Here is a 21472-nt window from a genome sequence, read left to right on the forward strand (position 1 = left end):
TAAGGGTAGTGCATGGACTTGTTTGATGCCACTTTCTACAATAATCCATCATGTGTAAGCCTCCTCGTCTCTGCATAACTAATGCACCCTACATCCATATGAACCAGTCTCTCTGTACTCAAGCCTTGGCTTCCATCTACTGTTCTTAACTACCCCCTCCCTCTCCCTCCCGGAACACACTTCCCTAGATTACCAAATTAGCTATTCCTTGGTGTCTTAGTATGTACCCAATCAACACATCCCTTCTTTTAGCCAAGTTGCGACATAAATTTTTCTTCTCACACACTGAGATTTGGTACATCTTCATTAGTATCCAAATTTATACATTATATTCTTCAAGTAATTTCTAATTGTGATCTAGTATAAAAGGCAAGCAATGTCCCTATTTTGCGCACAACAGCCTGGATGATCATTTGCTACATAATCTTCATGGTTAAAATCTAAATGAATCAATATCAAGCTTGCAGTCTACAGGTATTCAAGGCAGAGCGCAGATTCAGCAAACATCTACTTGCAACTGCAGCTATTTGCTTTGTGTTGGCGAGACTACGCCTTCCACGCAGTTGCAAAGCAAGTTCCCTAAGATATCACAGGCTACGATGTGCAAGTTTTGAACAAGTTCTGCTATCTTCTATTATAACTTTGTACTGATTGAGTAACCAACTGAAGCATGTGTTAGAATAAACATTACTCAGAGTGCATCACTAATATTAACAACATGTGCAACAATTTGTGTATGGTGAAGCAAAATTACTAAGCTCTGCTGTTAACAGATGATTTGTTCAAAAGTTAGAAAATTAAAAAATTCTTGTTTTCCATATTAAAACGTGTGGCACTGCTAAGTTGTTGTTATATTGTAAGTGAGAGGTTAGTCATCAAACAGAAAAAGTCAAATGTGAAAACTTCTGGTTTGAACATAGGAAAACGATTGAGGCCAGACACTAGTCTACTGTGAGATCATTCAGAGGCTTGTCAACGTGGATTGGAACTTGCAGCAGCAAGTCTGTACTTACTGGTACTTTTTAGAATTTATTTCACATTCAGATTTGCCAGGAAAAAAAAAAACATAACATAAACTCTAGCTCACCCTTTACCATTCACTAGAAGCTTGTGATATGTTTCATGTTCTAGTACAGATTTACTTCTACCTTTTGATTTTACTTCCTTCTCAGATTTTTTTCTTTTCCTTATTTGAAGTGCACAAGCTGAAGTTTTTCAAGTTATTTTTTGAAGTCTCTTGATATCTTCAAGAATGCTGTAATTAAATCTATTTCTCCATTATGCTACAGTTTTTATGTCTAAAAATAAAACTATGAAGATGTTAGCAGACTGCAGGGAGACTGTCATGTATATTCAATGAATATTTATAGAGTGGAAGTTCTAAAGGTGGTAAGTGGTAGTTTTTATTAAAAAATAGTTATTGTAATATAAATGAGCTATGTACCAATGTCAATTCCCTGCTAGAAGCACTATGTTATCTTTCTGCTGCAAGTAGTTGAAACTGCTATTTACAGATGGTTCTTGGTGTATGTCCTTGCTGTTGTGGGTCTATGTGTCTGCCATCTAGCTAGTGAAATTCTGCACTGTCTCTCATTTCCGCTCAACATGTCTACAATGAATGTAACTTGTGCTTCTACTAGTAATACTGATACAATTTCTAATCTAAATGGAAGATTATGAGTCACATAAAACAACAACACAATTCAAGAAAAACAAGTGAAAGATGCAACATCTACAGAAATTCTGAGGAGCCAGAAATGAAATAAACATCATCTAACGCAAGTATGTGTATAGGTTAATATTACGTCATACATTTTAGGAGCAAGAGACAATGTTTCTAGGGTATCCGTTTTTTTTTATTTACATTCCAAATTAATCAATAAAACTAGATCAAAACATTGTTTTTTCACTTCTTAGAGATTTAATTGAAGAAAGCACTTGTCAACTTACACTTGTGACCAAAAGTATCCGAACACCCCCAAAAACATGTTTTTCATATTACGTGCATTGTGCTGCCACCTACTGCCAGGTACTCCATATCAGCAACTTCAGTAGTCATTAGACATCGTGAGAGAGCAGAATGCGGTGTCTCGCAGAACACTCAGACTTCGAACGTGGTCAGGTGATTGAGTGTCACTTGAGTCATATGTCTGTATGTGAGATTTCCACACTCCTAAACATCCCTAGGTCCACTGTTTCCAATGTGATAATGAAATGGAAATGCGAAAGGGCACATACAGCACAAAAGCATACAGGCCAACCTCGTCTGTTGACTGACAGAGACTGCTGACAGTTGGAGAGGGTCGTAATGTGTAATAGCAAACATCTATCCAGACCATCACACAGAAATTTCAAACTGCATCAGGCTCCACTGCAAGTACTATGAAAGGTGGATAGGAGGTGAGAAAACTTGGATTTCATAGTCGAGCGGCTCCTCATAAGCCACACATCACACCAGTAAATCCCAAACATCGCCTCTCTTGGTGTAAGGAGCGTAAACATTGGACGATAGAACAGTGGAGAAATGTTGTGTGGAGTGACGAATCACCGTACACAATGTGGAGATCTGATGGCAGGGTGTGGGTATGGCGAAAGCCTGGTGAACATCATCGCCCAGCGCGTGTAGTGTCAACAGTAAAATTCGGAGGCGGTGGTGTTATGGTGTGGTATTTCTCATGGAGGGGACTCACACCCCTTCTTGTGTTGCATGGCACTATCACAGCTCAGGCCTACATTGATGTTTTAAGCACCTTCTTGCTTACCACTGTTCAAGTACAATTTGAGTATGGCGACTACGTTTCAACACGATCGAGCACCTGTTCATAATGCACAGCCTGTGGCGGAGCGGATGCACGACTATGACATCCCTGTAATGGACTGGCCTGCACAGAGTCCTGACCTGAATGCTACAGAATACCTTTAGGACGTTTTGAAACATCACTTTGTGCCAGGCCTCACCGACTGACATCGATACCTCTCCTCAGTGCAGCACTCTGTGAAGAATGGGCTGCCATTCCCCAAGAAACCTTCCACCACCTGACTGAATGCATGCCTGAGAGAGTGGAAACTGTCACCAGGGCTAAGGGTGGCCAACACCATATTTAATTCCAGCATTACCGATGATGGGCGCCACAAACTTTTAAGTCATTTTCAGCCAGGTGTCCGGTTACTTTTGATCACACAGTGTATATATAATCATCAAGGTCCTTTTGACTTTTAGGTTATATGTAGCTTCCAGTATGAATGTGAGGACATCACTTTTTAACATTAAGATGACTGTCGTCTATACATTTTGGAAGCATGATGTGAACTGTCGAAATAGCTATTTACTTGGTTAACTGGAAGCGTTGCCAATAGCAAGACATCAACATAGTTCATATACTAATGCTACTGAGAGTCGGAAGACAATGTTCAATAAGCTTCACTGTTCCAGATGAAAATGGGAAATATCACAGGGTATGCAAATAGACTTTTCTGTAGATTTTTAGAATTACTTCAAAGCAAATTGAAACTTGTATTAAAAACAAAGATTCCAAGACTTACCAAGCGGGAAAGCGCCGGCAGACAGGCACATGAACAAAACACACAAACACACACACAGAATTACGAGCTTTCGCAACTGGCAGTTGCTTGTCAGGAAGGAGGGAAGGAGAGGGAAAAATGAAAGGATGTGTGTGGGTTTTAAGGGAGAGGGTAAGGAGTCATTCCAATCCCGGGAGCGGAAAGACTTCCCTTAGGGGAAAAAAAGGACAGGTGTACACTCGCACTCGCACACGCACACACACACACACGCACACACACACACACACACACACATCCATCCGCACATACACAGACACAAGCAGACATGTCTCTATTTTATTTACAAATTGAAACTTGGCTGAAGAGAGAAAAAAAACTAAAAACTGTATAATATAAAAATATGAGAGGGGGAGAACCTATTTCAAATTCTTGCCATCAGATAGGGAATAATTTAAAGAACATATTAATTCCATACGGAGGGAGCTAAGTCGTCATAATAGACTGAAATCGTAGGAATTGTAATTTTAATATCCATTGTCTGTGGAAGGCATTTCTGATCAAATACCTTATTACCATTGTGACATATAGATTTTACTGCCACGTTTTCTGTAATGACTTTCCTCAACTTTCTTTTCAGAAGCGTCGTGTAGACACTTGCAAAGACTATGACCGCTTCAGTGTAGCCATGAAAAGTAGAGACAAAGCTGAAGCTGCTTCAGAAAAATTAAAACTGGAACTATCCCACAGAAAAGATGAAGTAGCATTCAACTCCATGAAAAGTGACACATGCACTATACCCATGGACTTACAGAAATGTTCCAGCTGCCTAAACTGACACATTCAAATGTGTATTACTCTCAGCAACTAAGTTATACATAAATTTTTATCTGTGAGACATCCACGAATGTTCTGCAACATGTTCAGGGCTTTTTTTTATTTTTTTTTTTTTTACTGTTACAACATCAGATTGTTAATTATTGTAAACAAATTGATTTTAATTTTTTCAGTGTTAAGCACTTTTAATCTTTTAAATGCTTTACCTTTTAATTTCACTGGTTCACAGCTGTCAATTGTTATGCTTCAGATTTTCTGCTATTAGATGCAGATTTTGGCATATTTTATGCGGCTCAGGCTTTGCTTATGTCATTTTGCATTCCGTGTCTGTTGCTTTGTTGCACTTCTTCAGTTATTAGTCATGCTGCTTTTTCCTGTTAGCTTGTTAAGGCGAACATCTCTCGTATTGGACTTTCAGTTATTGCCTGTATTTCTTCTGTGTTTTGTTGGAATTCACATGGACATGTACTTTAGCCCCTCTTCATACAGTGTTATCCCATTCATGAAATTTAACACGAATACAGCCTGCAGCGTTACTGCTCAGTTCTCTTGCTGTAGCCACACAGATCACACAGGTGCTCTGTATCAGCGTTTGGTAAGTGTTGGCCTCTAATGTTACTGCTGTTTTCTCATGGTTTGCCATGTCATGTTTGTAGCTGATTTGCTTTTTTGCAGCACATGGTCGTTATTTACTTTAACTTTGATCTAGCACGTGACTTTCATTTTGTGGATGGCATGCTTTTCTGGTGGCAATTTTGGGAAAAGAGGGATATTTTCAGGCCACACCTGACAGTTGGGATATTTTACAGTTACAATTTAGGTTGTTTTTATGTTGGTCCACCTCTGATAAATGTTTGCCTGTTAGCAGCTTGGATATGGTCAAAGACATTCTACTTTTGATGGGTAGGCTATTTTTTCAATAATTTCGTCTGATTTCCTAAATTTAAATTTTTTACTGTTCACAGGAATAGGGTACAACTACAGTTTTACTTTAGATTTCAGTTAGACCCCTAAACCGTGGTAGTGCATAGCGACACTCTATTGTGTAAGATTTGGTCCGTAGAAGAATTTACAGTTATGGCAGATTTATTTAGTTTACATGACTTTGGCATTCACATTTCTTATACTGGAGATGAGATTACATGTGTTTGGAACAAGGACGAGTCCTCTCAAGGTGGAAACCAGATGGCATCTTGTCTGCTTAAAGTTCTTAATGCCCCTGATATTCCTCTAACAAACAAAAAATAACTGTGTGTCTGGAGCACTAATTGTTGACGGCAAATAAAAAAAAAACTGCATGATGTTATTCCTCCACATTTCAGGTCAGTACAGGAGTGTTTAAAAGAATGAGTTACACGTTCTTAATATTGTGAACAGTTTCTCTCCTTCCATCAGAATTTTGATCAAGAAAAAAACTCAAACTGCCAAGTTCAAGATGAGATTATCAAAGTTATGACAAGTTCAAGGCCTGTGGCCTTTTAAAACTGTGGAAATGAGAGGATAGTTTTGACTTCCATAAAGCATATGCAAGTGTTATCAACACTAAAAAGTTGAGGATATGAGAATTAGTATGGTTCAGAGTAGATAGTGACAATCCCGATCTCATGAAATGCAAGAAAGCATTCGGTGAACTGGAATGTAAGGTTTTGAAGAAAGGTCGTAGTATATATGACAAGCTATCCACTGAAAATGTAATGTATGTGGCTAGATAAAAAAATCTACTCACCAAATGCCGGCAGGAGAACACACATGTAAAAATTATTGTGTGTACAAGCTTTAGGAGCCAGTGGCTCCTCCTTCTGGGAGAAGGGTGGAAGGGGAAGAAAGAAGGGTGCAGGAAAAGGACTGGTGAGGTTTAGGAAAATGGGTAGAGTTCAGAAAAGTCACCCAGAACCCCAGATCATGGGAGACTTACTGGATGTGATTAGAAGGAAAGACTGACTTTTTGGTACTGCACTGGGCAAGATATTGCGAAATCTATCCACTGAGTTAGATTTGCTAAATAAGGAGCAAGAAATCATAGCTTTAGAAAAAATCTCTTGATAAAGGGAACAACGGGTTTTATCTTGATTTGTGTGGAAAACAAGTGTCACATTTTGTTTTACAGACTCCTTGTTTTATTTGTTTTCAGTATCACAAAATATCATTTTTGTGATTTTTTAAAAAACATATCCTTGCACATTTTCTTCAGTTTATATTAAGAATTTAATACATAACAACAGAATATAATAGAGAGAAACATTCCATGTGGGAAAAATATATCTAAAAACAAAGATGCTGTAACTTACCAAACGAAAGTGTTGGTATGTTGATAGGAGACAATAAAAAAAACACAAATTTCAAGCTGTCACAACCCACAGTTGCATCATCAGGAAAGAGGGAAGGAGAGGGAAAGATGGCCGATGGACGTGTGTGTGTGTGTGTGTGTGTGTGTGTGTGTGTGTGTGTGTGTGTGTGTGTGTGCGCGTGCGCAAATGTATACCTGTCCCTTCTCCCCCTAAGGTAAGTCTTTCCGCTCCCAGGATTGGAATGAGTCCTTACCCTCTCCCTTAAAACCCACATCCTTTCGTCTTTCCCTCTCCTTCCCTCTTTCCTGAAGAAGCAACCGTCGGTTGCAAAAGCTAGAAATTCTGTGTGTGTGTTTTATTTATTGTGCCTATCTACCGGCGCTTTCCCGCTTGGTAAATATATATATATATATATATATTATGGCACATATTCCTTTTCTATTGTCAAGGACAATTTTGCAAAATAATAATTCTGCCCACTAATTCTAAGAAACTATCTTAGTGCATTTATAGTGTACTTTAGTATGTAACTCATTACCGAGTTTTGACAACATAGATCTTCTTCTGTGGTATTTTTTATGTTTTGCATAAATAAATAAAAACCAGTATTATGGCACTTAACCTTCTTTAGAACTTCCACTCTACATTTGTTGCCTATCAAATTTTCCATAGTGCAGAAGTACATATGTATTCAGATTTACTTATATGTGTGTGCATTCTTAACAATGAAAGAAAGGGCTCTAGTAGAAAACAAGATGATCAACACTGCCTGCAGAACTATAGGAAATACTTTTGAATGTTATATTCTCTAATTAAAAGGTACTGGGAGCTAGATATGTGAAATAGCAAAACTATCACTGTGAGCTGAAAATACATAATCAAAAACAATGTCAGGTCAACATAAACAGTCATAATGATGCAGATTTATCTAGAATAATCTGTAAGGAAAACTTATATATTTTTTTACAATTACATAAAGATCAGCAACACAGGGAACATTTCTTTCTTGCTTACTATTACAATGAATTGTGTTTTATTAAAGATGATTTGGTCATTTTGTTCTTGTCTGTGTACACCATGTTATTATTCAGTCTTTTTGGGTTAAGTTAGTGATCCTTCTTAAGAGAAAAGCAATGCTAAATTTGAGTTGGCTGAAAATTTATTTTCAACACATTTGAAGCAGAAAAGCATGGCCCAAAAATTACAGCCATATGTGAAATAAATGTCTGTGTGATCAAATAGTTAACATAAATGAAAACAATGTCATATGTGTTTTATTCACAAAAAAAAAAATCTGTAAAATCAACAAATGAAAGGAAAAATTGCAGTTTCATAACTCGGTATACTGTACAGGCCATAGGTTATCAATTGAACTGTAAAAGTGACAGTATCATTTTTTAAGAAAAAATATATATAAATTTAGGAATCTGTACATTACATCTCTATCTGTAGCATGGAAATGCCCAAATGCAACACCCAAAATGACATATGTGAGATACTTGTAGAGAAGGAGCAGGGAAAAAATGTACATCCTACACTATTGAAAATACGGAAGGAGCTTAAAGTCAATTCATCATATCCAAAACGAAAGCCCAAGTTTTGGCACATCCAACCCATCTTTTGATGGTAATGTCTTAAGACAAAATATCACACATTTTTGTTTCTTAGCTTTAGCCACTTCTGTTAAATTACAAACTGCCAACCTAAGAATTTTAATTTATGAGGACACAGTTGAGAACAAAATAGTATAAAAAGATGCAGATCCAGTTTTAAGAGAAGAATGTGTCCCATTTAGTAACAGTGTGCAAAAAATGTTTCACAGTGCAAACATGACAGCAACATTAAAGAAGAAGGAAAAACATCTCAAGATCAAATATAAATAACATAAATTGGTAGGTCATAGGTAATTAAATCTGTAAGTCAGACAGTAGTTAACTTACTGTTAATAAGGAAGTTTATTATGTCTATTTAAACTCAGTTTTTAACAAACTTAGTGGTTCCACAGTGCTATAACAGCACTTAGGTGATGGCGTCGAGGCAAAATATTATCTTCAGTTATACAGTACTGTTTGAAATGTATTTTGTTAGAATGTGTCTGTCACCAAGCGGCAGTGGATGATTAGTAACATATCCAGTCTCCCTTATTTAAATGAAGATGCTCTCCTGTAACTAATCTACCTGTTACCAGCAATTTGTTCCTTAACCACATATTCTGAATTTACATGACAGACAGACATATCTGGAACAAAAGATTGCCTGGCAAAAGAACTTCCTTTCGTATCACTTCAACAATACACACCTCAGACTTCCATGTGAGAAGTCCTGTGTGTCAATATATGATATTCAGAGTGAGTTTTGAATTTACAGTTCACTATGATTATGTAAGCGTATTTACTTGTAACTGCAGACTCATTAAGTGTAAGCGTTACTTTACGTCCTCACAACGCCTCTACCAATATACCAGCATCATGATGGTTCACACAGTTCAAAATGCAATTCGGTTGCTACTTTTGAGAAATGAAGTATGAGTGGCTTTATTTCATTACTCAGTGACCTCATTTTCTTAAATAAAAATGACTATCACTTCATATCAAGAGTGGATATTATTACACAAGTAATGGATAGATGCACAAGAAAATCTGCTTCTGACTATCATCCACTATATGTAAAACATCACGTCTCCCTCTCAGATACAATTCATACTTGCATATTCCTTTTATCATGACTTATACAACAAATATTCCTTTAGTGTCTTTGGTAGTGGTAAAGACGCCACTGATGCCTTCTTGATGTACTGTAATATGGCATCGCGACATGCATTCTGCAGTGTAGACACTGAAAATGATCAAACAAAGCCATATTCTTAATTAACTGAAACATTATGAAGAATCTATTTGTATTGCAGTAAAGTAAAAGGCAAAGTGAACATATACACAGTATTCCTTTTTGCTACCATTTTGTTAGTCACATGACTAACATTTATTGCTACCTTTTGGGTCATTCCACACCAACAGCACTATTAGCCCACACCTATCACCAATCTAAATGAAATTTTGCATGTATGATTCTTAAAGAAGTGAAAAATCTGACCTCAAGATACAAAAAGAATCCATAGTTGAAGTTTTTCAGCAGAGCTGAAAAGCTTCGTGATAGTTCTATGTCAGTTATGGCTAAATTCAATACAGCTTAAAACTGAAACCAAAGAGCGTTTGGGCTAAACACAGTTAAAATTTTAAGGTTGTGTCTTTCACAATTTTCAGACTACATGAAATCAAAGTTGGAGAAAATTCAAATGCAGCAATTTTGTGACCGCAATCATTTTTCATCCAACAATGTACACTAAATAGGTTAAGGGTAGGTTAACTCAACAAAATCAGAGGCCAAAAATGTAACATAATTGCACACAATTCACTTACTAAAATGTTAACTGAGCCACATAATGCGGTTTAACTGAACATCTGTCATTAACTGGTACACATTCAGAAAAAATAAACAACACAGCCAATGGTTACACTCTATGGAATACAGTATAATGAAATACAAACAGTAAACTATAGAATCACAATAGCCAACAAAAGGAGAATAAAGAGCTAACATTAACTGAAGTCACCAAACCACAAAAAGAGAGATAACATACTTGCGTATTAAGCAAATCTTAATTGAAATGGATTAAGTAATTTTCACACATACCAGTCTCTTGAAAAAAAAACTTTTTTTTATGTGTTAGCATAAATTCTACTGTTACAGTCGTACAAGTGTAAAATGTCACTTAAGCTCCAACTTTTAGAACTTGCAAATCCTTAACAATATATTGTTTGAAAGTTGTAGAATCTTTGGCACCTACTTAAGCAATCAAGTAATGTCCTGAGAAATACACCATACTTTCTTCATTTGAAGAGGCTCACTGCTGAAGATGTCATAATAGGTAACAATTGCTCCAGACTTGCAAGTCAAATAGTTTTCCTTTTAAGTTTTTGTTCCTTTCGATTTTACACCACTTGCCTATACATCTACTAGATTTCTTTACTTTATTTTCTTGTATTAGTCTAGCTTCTTCTTCAAGACTGTTTTTGATGAAGGTGTATATCAGAATCATTAATTTAGTTTCTTCTTGGAAGAGGATCTTTGTGCCGAGACCAAATATCTTCTTAAAATAATGTCTCAATTCTTTTTCCATTTATCTTGACTTCTTCAAAAGTCTGATGAATGTTAAGATTTGCAGTTATGATCTAGTCAGAAACATCAACAGTGGAAGTAGGTGACACATCAATTCTTTCATTAATTCAGCCATCAAAAGTAGAGTGGCAGAAGTGAAGTTCAATGGCAGACAGTCATCAGATCCAAAGATAGCTATGTTCAGTTGTTCAATACCATATGACCTAAAACTGCTGCATAGATTTCAGTTAGTGAAGGCAAGGGGAAAACCTTATGTCAACTAACATCACACGTTGTGACTGATACCACTGTGCTTGCCACAAGGTCACAAAGGCTGTATGATTGAATTTATTGAAAGAAGCAAAGCTCCCATATCAGGAGGATGTAGCTTATGGGCCATGTAAGGTGGCCGAGTCAGCAAAATAATACCCCTGTCTTTTGTATATGATACTGCTGCTATGTTTGTGTGGCTCTCACAATTGTCCAGCATCATTTGCAGGCCTTTCATGTTTGCAAAGTGCTGTAAAACTGATAAAAATAATTCACAGTTCATACAACTTGAGACTATGTGTCCACCCGTAGAGTCAGATGGGACACTGTGCAGAATGTGACGTTTCAAGCACACCTTAGGAAACCCAAGAAATATGGGCACTGGATTAATTATCACAACCACAGTCACAAGTGAATTCTGAACAGATGTAGCTTGTCCACTTGCTTTGCAGCCAATTGTGGCTGTTGCACAGTGATTGCTGCTGTCTCATCCAAAGTGTTTATGTCTTATGTTTCAAATGCATATTTCTTTAGGGAAAACCACATAGTTGAAATAACACTTTCACATTCACCTCTGTAACTTTACTGGTGCTTGACACACTTTTCTGTTCTTATATGCGTTATGAAAGATTTTTTGTTTCATGAATGCTCTGAGCAAATCTAGTCTCTTTCCCAGTTGTAGGATACAGATTTTCCATTTCCCTTAGCAAATTTATATGCCACAATTCTTGTAGTTAATCCACAATGAATATTGTTCGCAGGAGTAATATGGTCAGAAACTACTTTTCTTCAACCTTTGTGAAAATTAATCAAGTGTTCATTTGATGGGCTAAAATTGACATTGTCAATACCTAGAAAAAAAAGCCTTTTATGTGTGTTGTTTAAGGGTTGACATAATAGTGCATATGCTTCTTTCCTATTTCTGCAAAGAAACTTTTTCATAGATATGTTGACCAAGTGTGTGTTTCCGCAGTTCTGGAAGATAATCTCAATGACTGGTGGTTTATTTTATTCTCGGCATTATGAGCCCTGTAATTCATGGTAAGCCTGATTATAATAGTTAATAATGCTTCTATTTGTATATAGCAATGAGAATAAGAGTAGGTACAATGCATATTTTTCATGAGGTAAACTGAACCACTGACCAGTTGCCCCAAAACACATTGTTCACTTAACCTTCTGCGCACCAGTGAAACATATTTAGCGACATCAAAATCTAAACCAAAAGAACATTTGAAAACGAGGTAACTAACAAAACCTTTAAAAGCCTGTTAACTCGACAATAGTCAATAACATAGCAGTTACCCCCATTTTTATTGGTAAAACATCATATGAGGTGACGAAGGATTGTTAAGATAACATTTTTTTATTAGTAGAATGGTTCAGTTAACACCCATGGGCAGTTACTCTCACTTTACCTACTCTTCAGTAGTGCTGTACAGAAGTTACTTGTAATCAATTTTACTGAAATGTAGCTCAGTTATTTGTGAATATTCTAGATGTTATTATGTATAAACATGCCAACAGGAATTTTTCAATTCAAATTTGTGCATACCTTGATGTTATATTGGTAAATATTAATCACCTCTTATTCTTTATTTTTTCCACCAGAAAGAGCAAGTCTTTTGAAAAAGAGAAAAAAATTGTTTTGTTGGTTTTGAAGCTCCTCTAGATAAAATAATAATAATAATAATAATAATAATAATAATAAAAAGAGTTTGAAAGTAGATCATTCGCCACGAAGTAGTCTAGTAGTTCCTCCAATGTCTTAGAATCTGTTCCACTTAGCTGCTTATATACAACATTTGCCCAGAAAGTCCTGAGACTGATTTTATTCCTGGTGAACACACATGGTGGCAGCTTGAACCAAGAAAATGTAAATAACGGATGTGTTTTCGACCAGTTGTGAGTAGGCAGCAGTGTACATGCGGCAGTATTGTGTCAATATTCAGAAGCTGTGAGGACGGGTCGTGAGTCGTGCTTGGGTACCCCAGATGGTACAGCACTTGCCCGTGAAAGGCAAAGGTCCAAAGTTCGAGTTTCAGTCCGCCACACAGTTTTAATATGCTAGGAAATTTCAGTGTGTCAACATTCTTGTGTTATATCACGACGGAACAACATCAATAAATCAACTTTTCAAGATGTTCTCCAGAATGTTTTGAAGAAGAGAAAAGTGTGTTGGAAGTTGCTCCTGTACACTTTCAAAAACAACACATGGACACCTGACGTGATTCGATTGACATGAACATACGAAAAATTAACCTCTCTCTCCCCCCCCTTTTTTTAAATCCAGTCTCAAAACTTTTCAAGACTGACGAGGAGGGAGGGAGGGTTTAGAAACAAAAAAGGGTGTCGGTATTCTGACTATGCCAGGAGAAAAACAAACAAGGTTTTGTCTGATACTGTAAAATGTAGGGCACCAAATTTTTATTATTATTTTGACTGAATTCAAATTCAAAAGCAAAACTGACTACTGGGAAGCAATTTCAGAGGGATTTCCACTGCTAAGTACAGTTCTGAAATTTGGTTCTTCAATGATTTCTCTAGAATGGTATGTTACTGTAAGGTCATTCAGAGTGCTCTCCATCTGTTCGTCAGAATGCTTAAGTAATTGGTTGCTATTAGCACTGACCACAGAAGTTGCCACTTTTAATGGCTCTGACAGCGCACAGCACAGAATCTAAAGACAGCATGTTTCTGTGGTGCAACAGCTGTCAAGGAAAAAAATGCCTCTATCATACCACACCAATATGTACAAAGATGTTGACATAGAACAAGAAGATAACAATAATGATGATGAGTACAAATACGGCTTCTCACAGACTGTGCATTACTTCAAAAAACTACCTGTTGAAGATTTCATACTAAAATTGTCTATAAAACCCCCCCGACTTGACAATTCACCATTTTGAAACGACCTTTGCCTTTCGTGGTCAAGTGCTCTACCATCTGAACTACCCAAGCACATCTCATGCCCTGTCCTCACAGCTTTACTTCTGCCAGTACCTAGTCTCCTAGCCTGTGATTAAGTCATGTCACTGCAATATCCTTTCTCTCAGAAGTGCTGATTCTGCAAGGTTCACAGGAGAGCTTCTGTAAAGTTTGGAAAGTAGGAGACAAGGTACTGACAGAAGTCAAGTTGTGAGAACAGGGTGTGAGTAATGCTTGAGCTAAGATGGTAGAGCACTTGCCCGTGAAAGACAAACGTCCCGAGTTCAAGTCTCGGTCCGGCACACAGTTTTAATTTGCCAGGAAGTTTCATATCAGCGCACACTCCGCTGCAGAGTGAAAATCTCATTCTGGAAACATCCCCTAGGATGTGGCGAAGCCATGTCTCCGCAATATCCTTTCTTTCAGGAGTGCTAGTTCTGCAAGGTTCGCAGGAGAGCTTCTGTAAAGTTTGGAAGGTAGGAGACGAGGTACTGGCAGAAGTAAAGCTGTGAGTACCGGGCGTGGGTCGTGCTTTGGTAGCTCAGTTGGTAGAGCACTTGCCCGCGAAAGGCAAAGGTCCCAAGTTCGAGTCTCGGTCAGGCACACAGTTTTAATCTGCCAGGAAGTTTCATATCAGCGCACACTCCACTGCAGAGTGAAAATCTCATTCTGAAGTTTATCGATATTTCCTATATTTTGACAAGTACATTCCGACGGATGGTGCTTTTTGTAAAAACAATCAAAACATTTGTACTTTCGACACCACAAACATTGTACAAATGCACATTCATTTTCGTCATAATCGCATCTGTATTTTCTCAAGTCCACAGGAAACGCCACTGCATTGACGTGATGGAATACTTCTTTTTGCAATGGATCTAGCGTCGCGAAAACAAAAGTATCATAGACGGGTCTTGAACCAGGGCCGCCTGGATGGGAGTCTTGCTCGCTTGCCACTCAGCTACTCGCTCAATTGCCACAACAGTGAAATTTTTCTGTACATAAAGTGCTGCCAAAACTGTAACAGGCAAAATTTAAAAAACGAGGCCGCATTAGCACCTACAATTTTAGGGTGTGATAGGTGCCTACCCACATTATAAGCAGGCAAAGCCAGAACTCGTAACTAGATACACCTCCCAGAAGGTCCCCCCGTAAGCCATGTCTCCGCAATATCCTTTCTTTCAGGAGTGCTAGTTCTGCAACAGGAGAGCTTCTGTAAAGTTTGGAAAGTAAGAGACGAGGTACTGGCAGAAGTAAAGCTGTGAGGACGGGGTGAGAGTCGTGCTTGGGTAGCTCAGATGGTAGAGCACTTGCCCGCGAAAGGAAAAGTTCCCGAGTTTGAGTCTCGGACCGGCACACAGTTTTAATCTGTCAAGAAGTTTCATATCAGCACACACACTGCTACAGAGTGAAAATCTCATTCTGGATTCACCATTCCATTTCAAAAAAATCAGACACAATACCTTAAAATAAAGACACACAGTAAACGGGACAGATATCTGTAGATATGACGCTCATTTACAACCAAACAAATGATTAAATTTCAGAAAATTTCAATGATTTTTGCAATACAAACAGCTAGAGATCGAACAACTTAGTAATGTGTTGTTTCACCTCTGACCTTACGCAAGCAGTTATTCAGCTTGGCATTGAATGATAAGGTTGTTGGACGTACTCCTCAAATTCTGTACAACTGGTGTATTAGATCGTCAAAATCCTGCGATGGTTCAAGGAGCCTACCCATAATACTCCAAACATTCTCAATTGAGAAAAGATCCATTTGCCGAGACAGCATTTGGCAAGCACGAAGACACGCAGTAGTCACTCTCGCTGTGTGAGGACGGGCATTATCTTGTTGAAATGTAAGTCTAGGATGGCTTTCCACAAAGGGCAACAAAACAGGCCATAGAATATCATTGATGTACCGCTGTGCTGTAACGGAGCCATGGATGACAACCAACGGGACCCTGCTATGAGAAGTAATAGCACCCCTGACCATCATCCCTGACGGCCAGGCCTTATTATGGGCAACAGTGAAGTTGGTATCCCACTGCTGTCCGGTGCATCTGTGGGCTCGTTTTGAACCTAGAATTTGACTGTAATAGAACTGTCTTCAATGATGAGTCCTGCTCTGAACTGAGCCCCGATGACCATGCACCACTGCCTGTCTTTTATCTTACCAAACCCTACCTTGGCTACCAAGGTCACTGTATCTCTCCCTGAGCAAGACCTTCCAACAAGCTTGGGATTTTGTCAATCTAACAAACCAACTGGATACAATTTGGCACATATCATTCAGAAGGCCAACCAGCAATGCTATCAATCAATGCCAAGCTCAGTTACTGCTTGAATAAGTACCAGAGGTTGATCAATATGTTATTGATTTGCTCAATTTGTGAAGCTCTTTCTCTAGAATAACTCAATCAATTGGGTCGACCGAAGCGTCCGATCCCACCCGTCGATTTGGCCTGTGACATAAGGCTGTTGTGTGTGACGTCACGACGGTGCGGAATTTAGTTTGTGAGTGTGGTGTGTTTGTAGGTGTCATTTTGATGTGATCGGTGTGATATCTGGTGGTGTGTTACATGATGTTTTTGGTTTAGTTTGTGTGTGTGGCGTGTCTATAGGTGGCGTATTGTTGCGGCTGGTGGTTCTCTCTGGTGGTGTGTTTATGTGTAGCGTGTTATGTGGCGTATAGGGCTCATTTGCATGATAGCATTGCACGTGTGTGGTATTGGGACTGTGCTTTCAGCGGAATATTTTTTAGCGCGTTAACTATTTTAGTTTTATTATTTCGACATTATTGTAGTTTTTTCTGTTTGTCATGTGTGAATTTTGGTAAATTGCTTTTTTTATGTCTTTGGTAGGTATGGATATAACTGACAAGGTCAACAGTTTTCGGTTGTCGGTGATAATGGGAGACAGTGTGTTGTCTCTAATAAAATTTCTTCAACTATTCGTATTTTTGGATGAAGTCGTGAAGTGTTCAGTATGTCGTGAAGAAATGAGGCTTACTAAAGTTCCAGCATCTCGGACCAGGGACGGCTGTATGTGGAGATGTCGTAAGGATAACTGGTCAAGGGAATTGTTAGATTCCAATTTTGTTGTGGTTTTTGAGGTAGTGACGATTGTGGACTTGGTTGTAGTTTTGTGTTTTATGATCTGGTATTGGTAGTTTCTGTTGACCTATATAGGTCAAGGGAAGTATTCGATCCCAATGTGTGGTTGTTCCGGTATCGGGAGTTGCTGTTGAGCTATATAGGACAAGGGAAGTGTCAGATTCTAGAGGATATTGTGTTTAGTGGAATTTGGGGAGTTTTGTGTTGCCAGTTTTTTCGGCGTTCTGTGTGGTTTGGTATGGTGGTGTGTGTAAATTTGTTTATATTTACTTTGTTCCCACCCAAAACCCCCCAATTTCCGACGCTTGTCCGATTAGTTTTATTAGGTTTTTTGTGGAACATGTGTGTGTTGGTTTTTCTATGTATTTTCGTGTTTGTGGTCATGTTTACATAATGACGTCATAGGCGCCATATTGGAGTCATAGTGTATGGTCATTTTCGCCATATTTGTGACGTCATGGGTCAAGGCAGACTGGTGGAATCGGACGCTTCTCTATTTCCAAATCAATTTTTCTGAATCATTTGTTCGTCTGTACCAGCACATCATCTACCAATTTTGTCTTGTTTAGATAAATCCTTTGCAGTGCACCCTTTTTCTTTTATTTTTTGTCTTACAGCATATTCTGAGCAAATTATTTTTTTGTTGCTCAGGTTTACATCCAAGATTTTCATTGCGAAAACTGTCAAGATACTGTACACCATATAATTATTTATGTGGCTGAAAATGAACAAATACAGTGCAAAAGCATGTTCATTTAAGTGAGAACTTAAGGCTTGACACAGCAGATGTTCACAGTTTTTACTGCAAAATTGGGGAACTTCCTGAAACAGAAAGCAATTTTCATAAAATTTTATAATTTTGTGATGGATCTCTTGACCATCCATTTGTGCCACCATCACCAAGATTCTGGTATAAAAGTTCTATACAAATTCTCTGGCACCAGCAATGGCAACTCTACAAGTGAGGGGATTCATGGAATGTCAAATGACTGGTTGCAGTGTCTAAAAGAAACTTAATTCTAATATTGTTTGATCTGTACAATACATTTTTTGTCACAAAAAATGACAAATATCAAATTCATTTTTGTTGACACGGGTCAGATACAAACCTCTAAGATAAAAGGAAGTCTTTCTTCTGTATCCACTTATGCCAGAACAAGAGAAAATCACCAGTTCCTTTCAACTGACTTGAAAAGGATTCATCTTGATTGAGATTCAGAAGACTTGCTGTCACTCACTGTCAAAATTTCAGACTGAGTAGATGATCAGCCAGAATTTGTAACTTCTAGTTTTCAGCCAGATGTGTATGCTCTCTACATTTACAACAGCTGGTGGCTTAATACTATTTGTGAATTTTCACTACAAGGACACAACACTCTTGATTACTTTCACACATCCTAGTGACCCACGTCATTTGTTCTACTGGCCACTCATGGCTCAATGGCCAGACAGTGTTCACATGCAGGTAACTGTGCTTGAGTGAATGTGTGTTTTCTGTTTCAGAGTAAGTCCTTTTGGCCAAAAGCTCAAGTAGTCTTTTTGTTGTGCCTGTCTGGGACTCAATGTCTCCTTTATATGGCAAGTAGCAATCTATCCTTTTCATAATATTGTCCAAATAAGAACCAGCATACCAACTCTCAGGGAAGTATCTTACCCATTCAAAGAAAGACAACCAAAAACTTCCAGAAAACTTTAATGTTCTCTTCACAAAATGTAGACATCCCTGATTTAACACTTCGACTAATACAAGCATAGTGACTGATATTTCACCACTAGGCCATACCACAGCATCAGGCTCTGCTGTGGCAGCTAGTCAACTCATGGTGTCTGGCATAAGGTTCTGCTGTGAGAGGCGGCATTCTCATTGCAGTCAATGTGTTTTGGGACTCCAGAATGGCATGTACAGCATATCGAGAGCTAAAAATTTGTGGAATTACTTATACAAAATGTATAGGCATAATGAGACCATGTATTAACAGAATTTAAGGTTGTTAAGCGTGAATGATTCCTAAAACTGGATCACTTGACGCAGTGATCCAAATATTACCTGGAAATATTTTTATACCACCAATTTAACAACAACATTTGCATAAGAAACTTAAAAATATTTGGAAAGTAGTTAAATTATTTAATCTGCCAATGACATATAACTTTTGCAGGCAGCTGCTCTACCAACTGAGTTGAGCTTTAATTCTGCCAGTACCTCATCTCCTACCTTGCCAACTGCACAGAGGTCATCCAACAAAACTTGTGAGACAAGCTCTCCTGGAAGAAAGGATATTGCAGAGACATGGCACAGCCATAGCCTGGAGGACTGTTTCCATGATAAATTTTTATTATGCAGGAGAGAGTGTGCCAATACAAAATTTCCTGGCAGTTTAAAATTGTGTGCCAGGCTGGGACTGAAACCCAGGGTCCTTTCTTCCTGGAATGCCATCCTGCAAGTTATGCAGGAGAACTACTGTGAAGTTTAGGAGGTAGGAGATAAGGTACTGGTGGAAGTCTAGCTCTAAGGACGGGTTGTGAGTCGTGCTTGGGTAGCTCAGTTGGCACAGCACTTACCCACAAAAGGCAAAGATCCTCGGTTCGAGCCCTCTTTCGCCACGCAGTTTTAAACTGCCACGAAGTTTTATAACAATGTTTCTTATGGGCTACACAAAAAATGCTTTGCTTTCTGTGTTATGATTCTTTACATACAAATATTGTTATGCTTAAATCAGTCACTTTATTTAGCATTAGTTACATAACAGGTGTCACTTCACCACTGGAGGGGGGGGGGGGGAGAGAGAGAGAGAGAGAGAGAGAGAGAGAGAGAGAGAGAGAGAGAGAGAGAGAGAGAGAGAGACGGGGTGAGGGAGGGGGGGGGGGAGAGGGAGAGGGAGAGGGAGAGAGAGAGAGAGAGAGAGAGAGAGAGAGAGAGAGAGAGAGAGACTATAGTAGATATGTACATGTAAGAATTTACATCTGACAAGGAAGAGATAGGTAAATATTATCACTGCTGTCTCACCTCCATATAACTGTACAATCCTAACTTGCTTTGTTGTGCCATAAACATCGATTACAGCATGTAACGGTCCTTCTTTGTATGGTATGTCTATTGTGCATGGCCCTTGATCTTCTCCATTAATGATGAAATGCATTTCAGCATAATTACTCTCTCTTCCTAATCCTTGCGTAGGTACATAAACGACACCAATTCTGCTTCCAACATCTGTGGGCAATACCTGGTGGTCAGCACTTGGTGGTGAAGAACGAAATAAGCTGCGAGGAATGCAACCTCTTGAGGTTCGTATACTATGTTCATCACCCAGCACATTATGTCTTTCATAACTCGGCATGGAGCCGTCTGGCATTACGCTGTACTCATAAATACTATTATGAGACTTTGTAATAGCAAAAATCCAAGAAGTCCCCATGTTGGCTAAATCAGGTAGCGCATACTGCGGCAGACCACCCACAGCAGCAGCAGCAGTCTGTGGATCAAGCTGAGTGAGCCCTAGTCGCATATGACCACTCCAGCCGCGTTCGTTCTTCTCTATCTCTAAAAGGAAGATTTCCCCAGGTAGAAGAGGTTTTTCACTAAAGGCAAGTGCATTGGCAAAACTTGCTTTGCGATAGGCCACGGTGTTGTCATCGAATAAAACAATATTGCCACCATGGTACGGGTGAAACCTAGTAATCATTTTACTTCCTCCTGTACACAACTGAAGTAAAACTACACCAGAACATCAGACAGATTTTGCACTATCACATAAAAATTCAACTATGCATAAATGTTGTTACTGCCTCCACTACACCAAGATGAACCACACGCAGCATTATATGATAGTGGCCGGTACGTTACGGAGTACAAAAAAATAACCAACACAATACTGTCGAATCCTTTCCGTGTGGTTTTGAACTAGAGAATATATCTTTAAAGATACATTTACTTCTCGTAGATTTATACGAGCTTTAAACAAAATACACTGCGACTGTTTGAATACACCAACTTTCTGATATCAAATACGTCACGAAGATATTTCTGAGCTGAACTATTAGAACTAACTTATCTTCGATTTAAACTGTTTGGAAATACCAAAGCCACCTGTATTTGGGCGTGTCAACAAATGTTGACTGTGGTGTCAATAACAACTTGAACTTGATACTGAGTTTACCAGAGTGTAGCACTAATTTTAAATAATTATTTTTTTGGTTTTACTATGGGAAAGCAGCAATTTGAATCGTTTTTGATGTAATTTTAGTTTATTTCGATAAAATAACACACGTAACGTTAAAAACTATTAGGTGGTTTTTATTAATCTGAACTGCGTAACAGAACATCTGAACAAGCACAGTTAGCACACCTGTTTT

The 21472-nt window shown here is 38.4% G+C and overlaps 1 protein-coding gene across 1 annotated transcript; it reads right to left on the reverse strand.

The window, feature by feature from the left end:
- Window positions 1–7583: 7583 nt before the first annotated feature.
- Window positions 7584–21472, reverse strand: LOC126272177 (neuralized-like protein 2). The gene is made up of 2 exons (XM_049974827.1): window positions 20127–21472; window positions 7584–9479 (listed from the first exon to the last, which is right to left on the reverse strand). The coding sequence occupies exons 1-2, from the start codon at window positions 20800–20802 to the stop codon at window positions 9364–9366; spliced, it is 792 nt and encodes a 263-aa protein (XP_049830784.1). The 5' UTR covers window positions 20803–21472; the 3' UTR covers window positions 7584–9363.

The sequence above is a fragment of the Schistocerca gregaria genome, chromosome 5 (genome assembly GCF_023897955.1).
Source record: "Schistocerca gregaria isolate iqSchGreg1 chromosome 5, iqSchGreg1.2, whole genome shotgun sequence".
Lineage (NCBI taxonomy): Eukaryota > Metazoa > Arthropoda > Insecta > Orthoptera > Acrididae > Schistocerca > Schistocerca gregaria.

Bases quoted from the DNA above. Each gene is read 5' to 3' on its own strand.
- LOC126272177 (XM_049974827.1), bottom strand. From the start codon at position 20,802: ATGATTACTAGGTTTCACCCGTACCATGGTGGCAATATTGTTTTATTC. The intron at 9,480-20,126 runs GTGAGACAGCAG...GATCATTTTCAG, and splicing joins GATTGTACAGTTATATGGAG to TGTCTACACTGCAGAATGCA.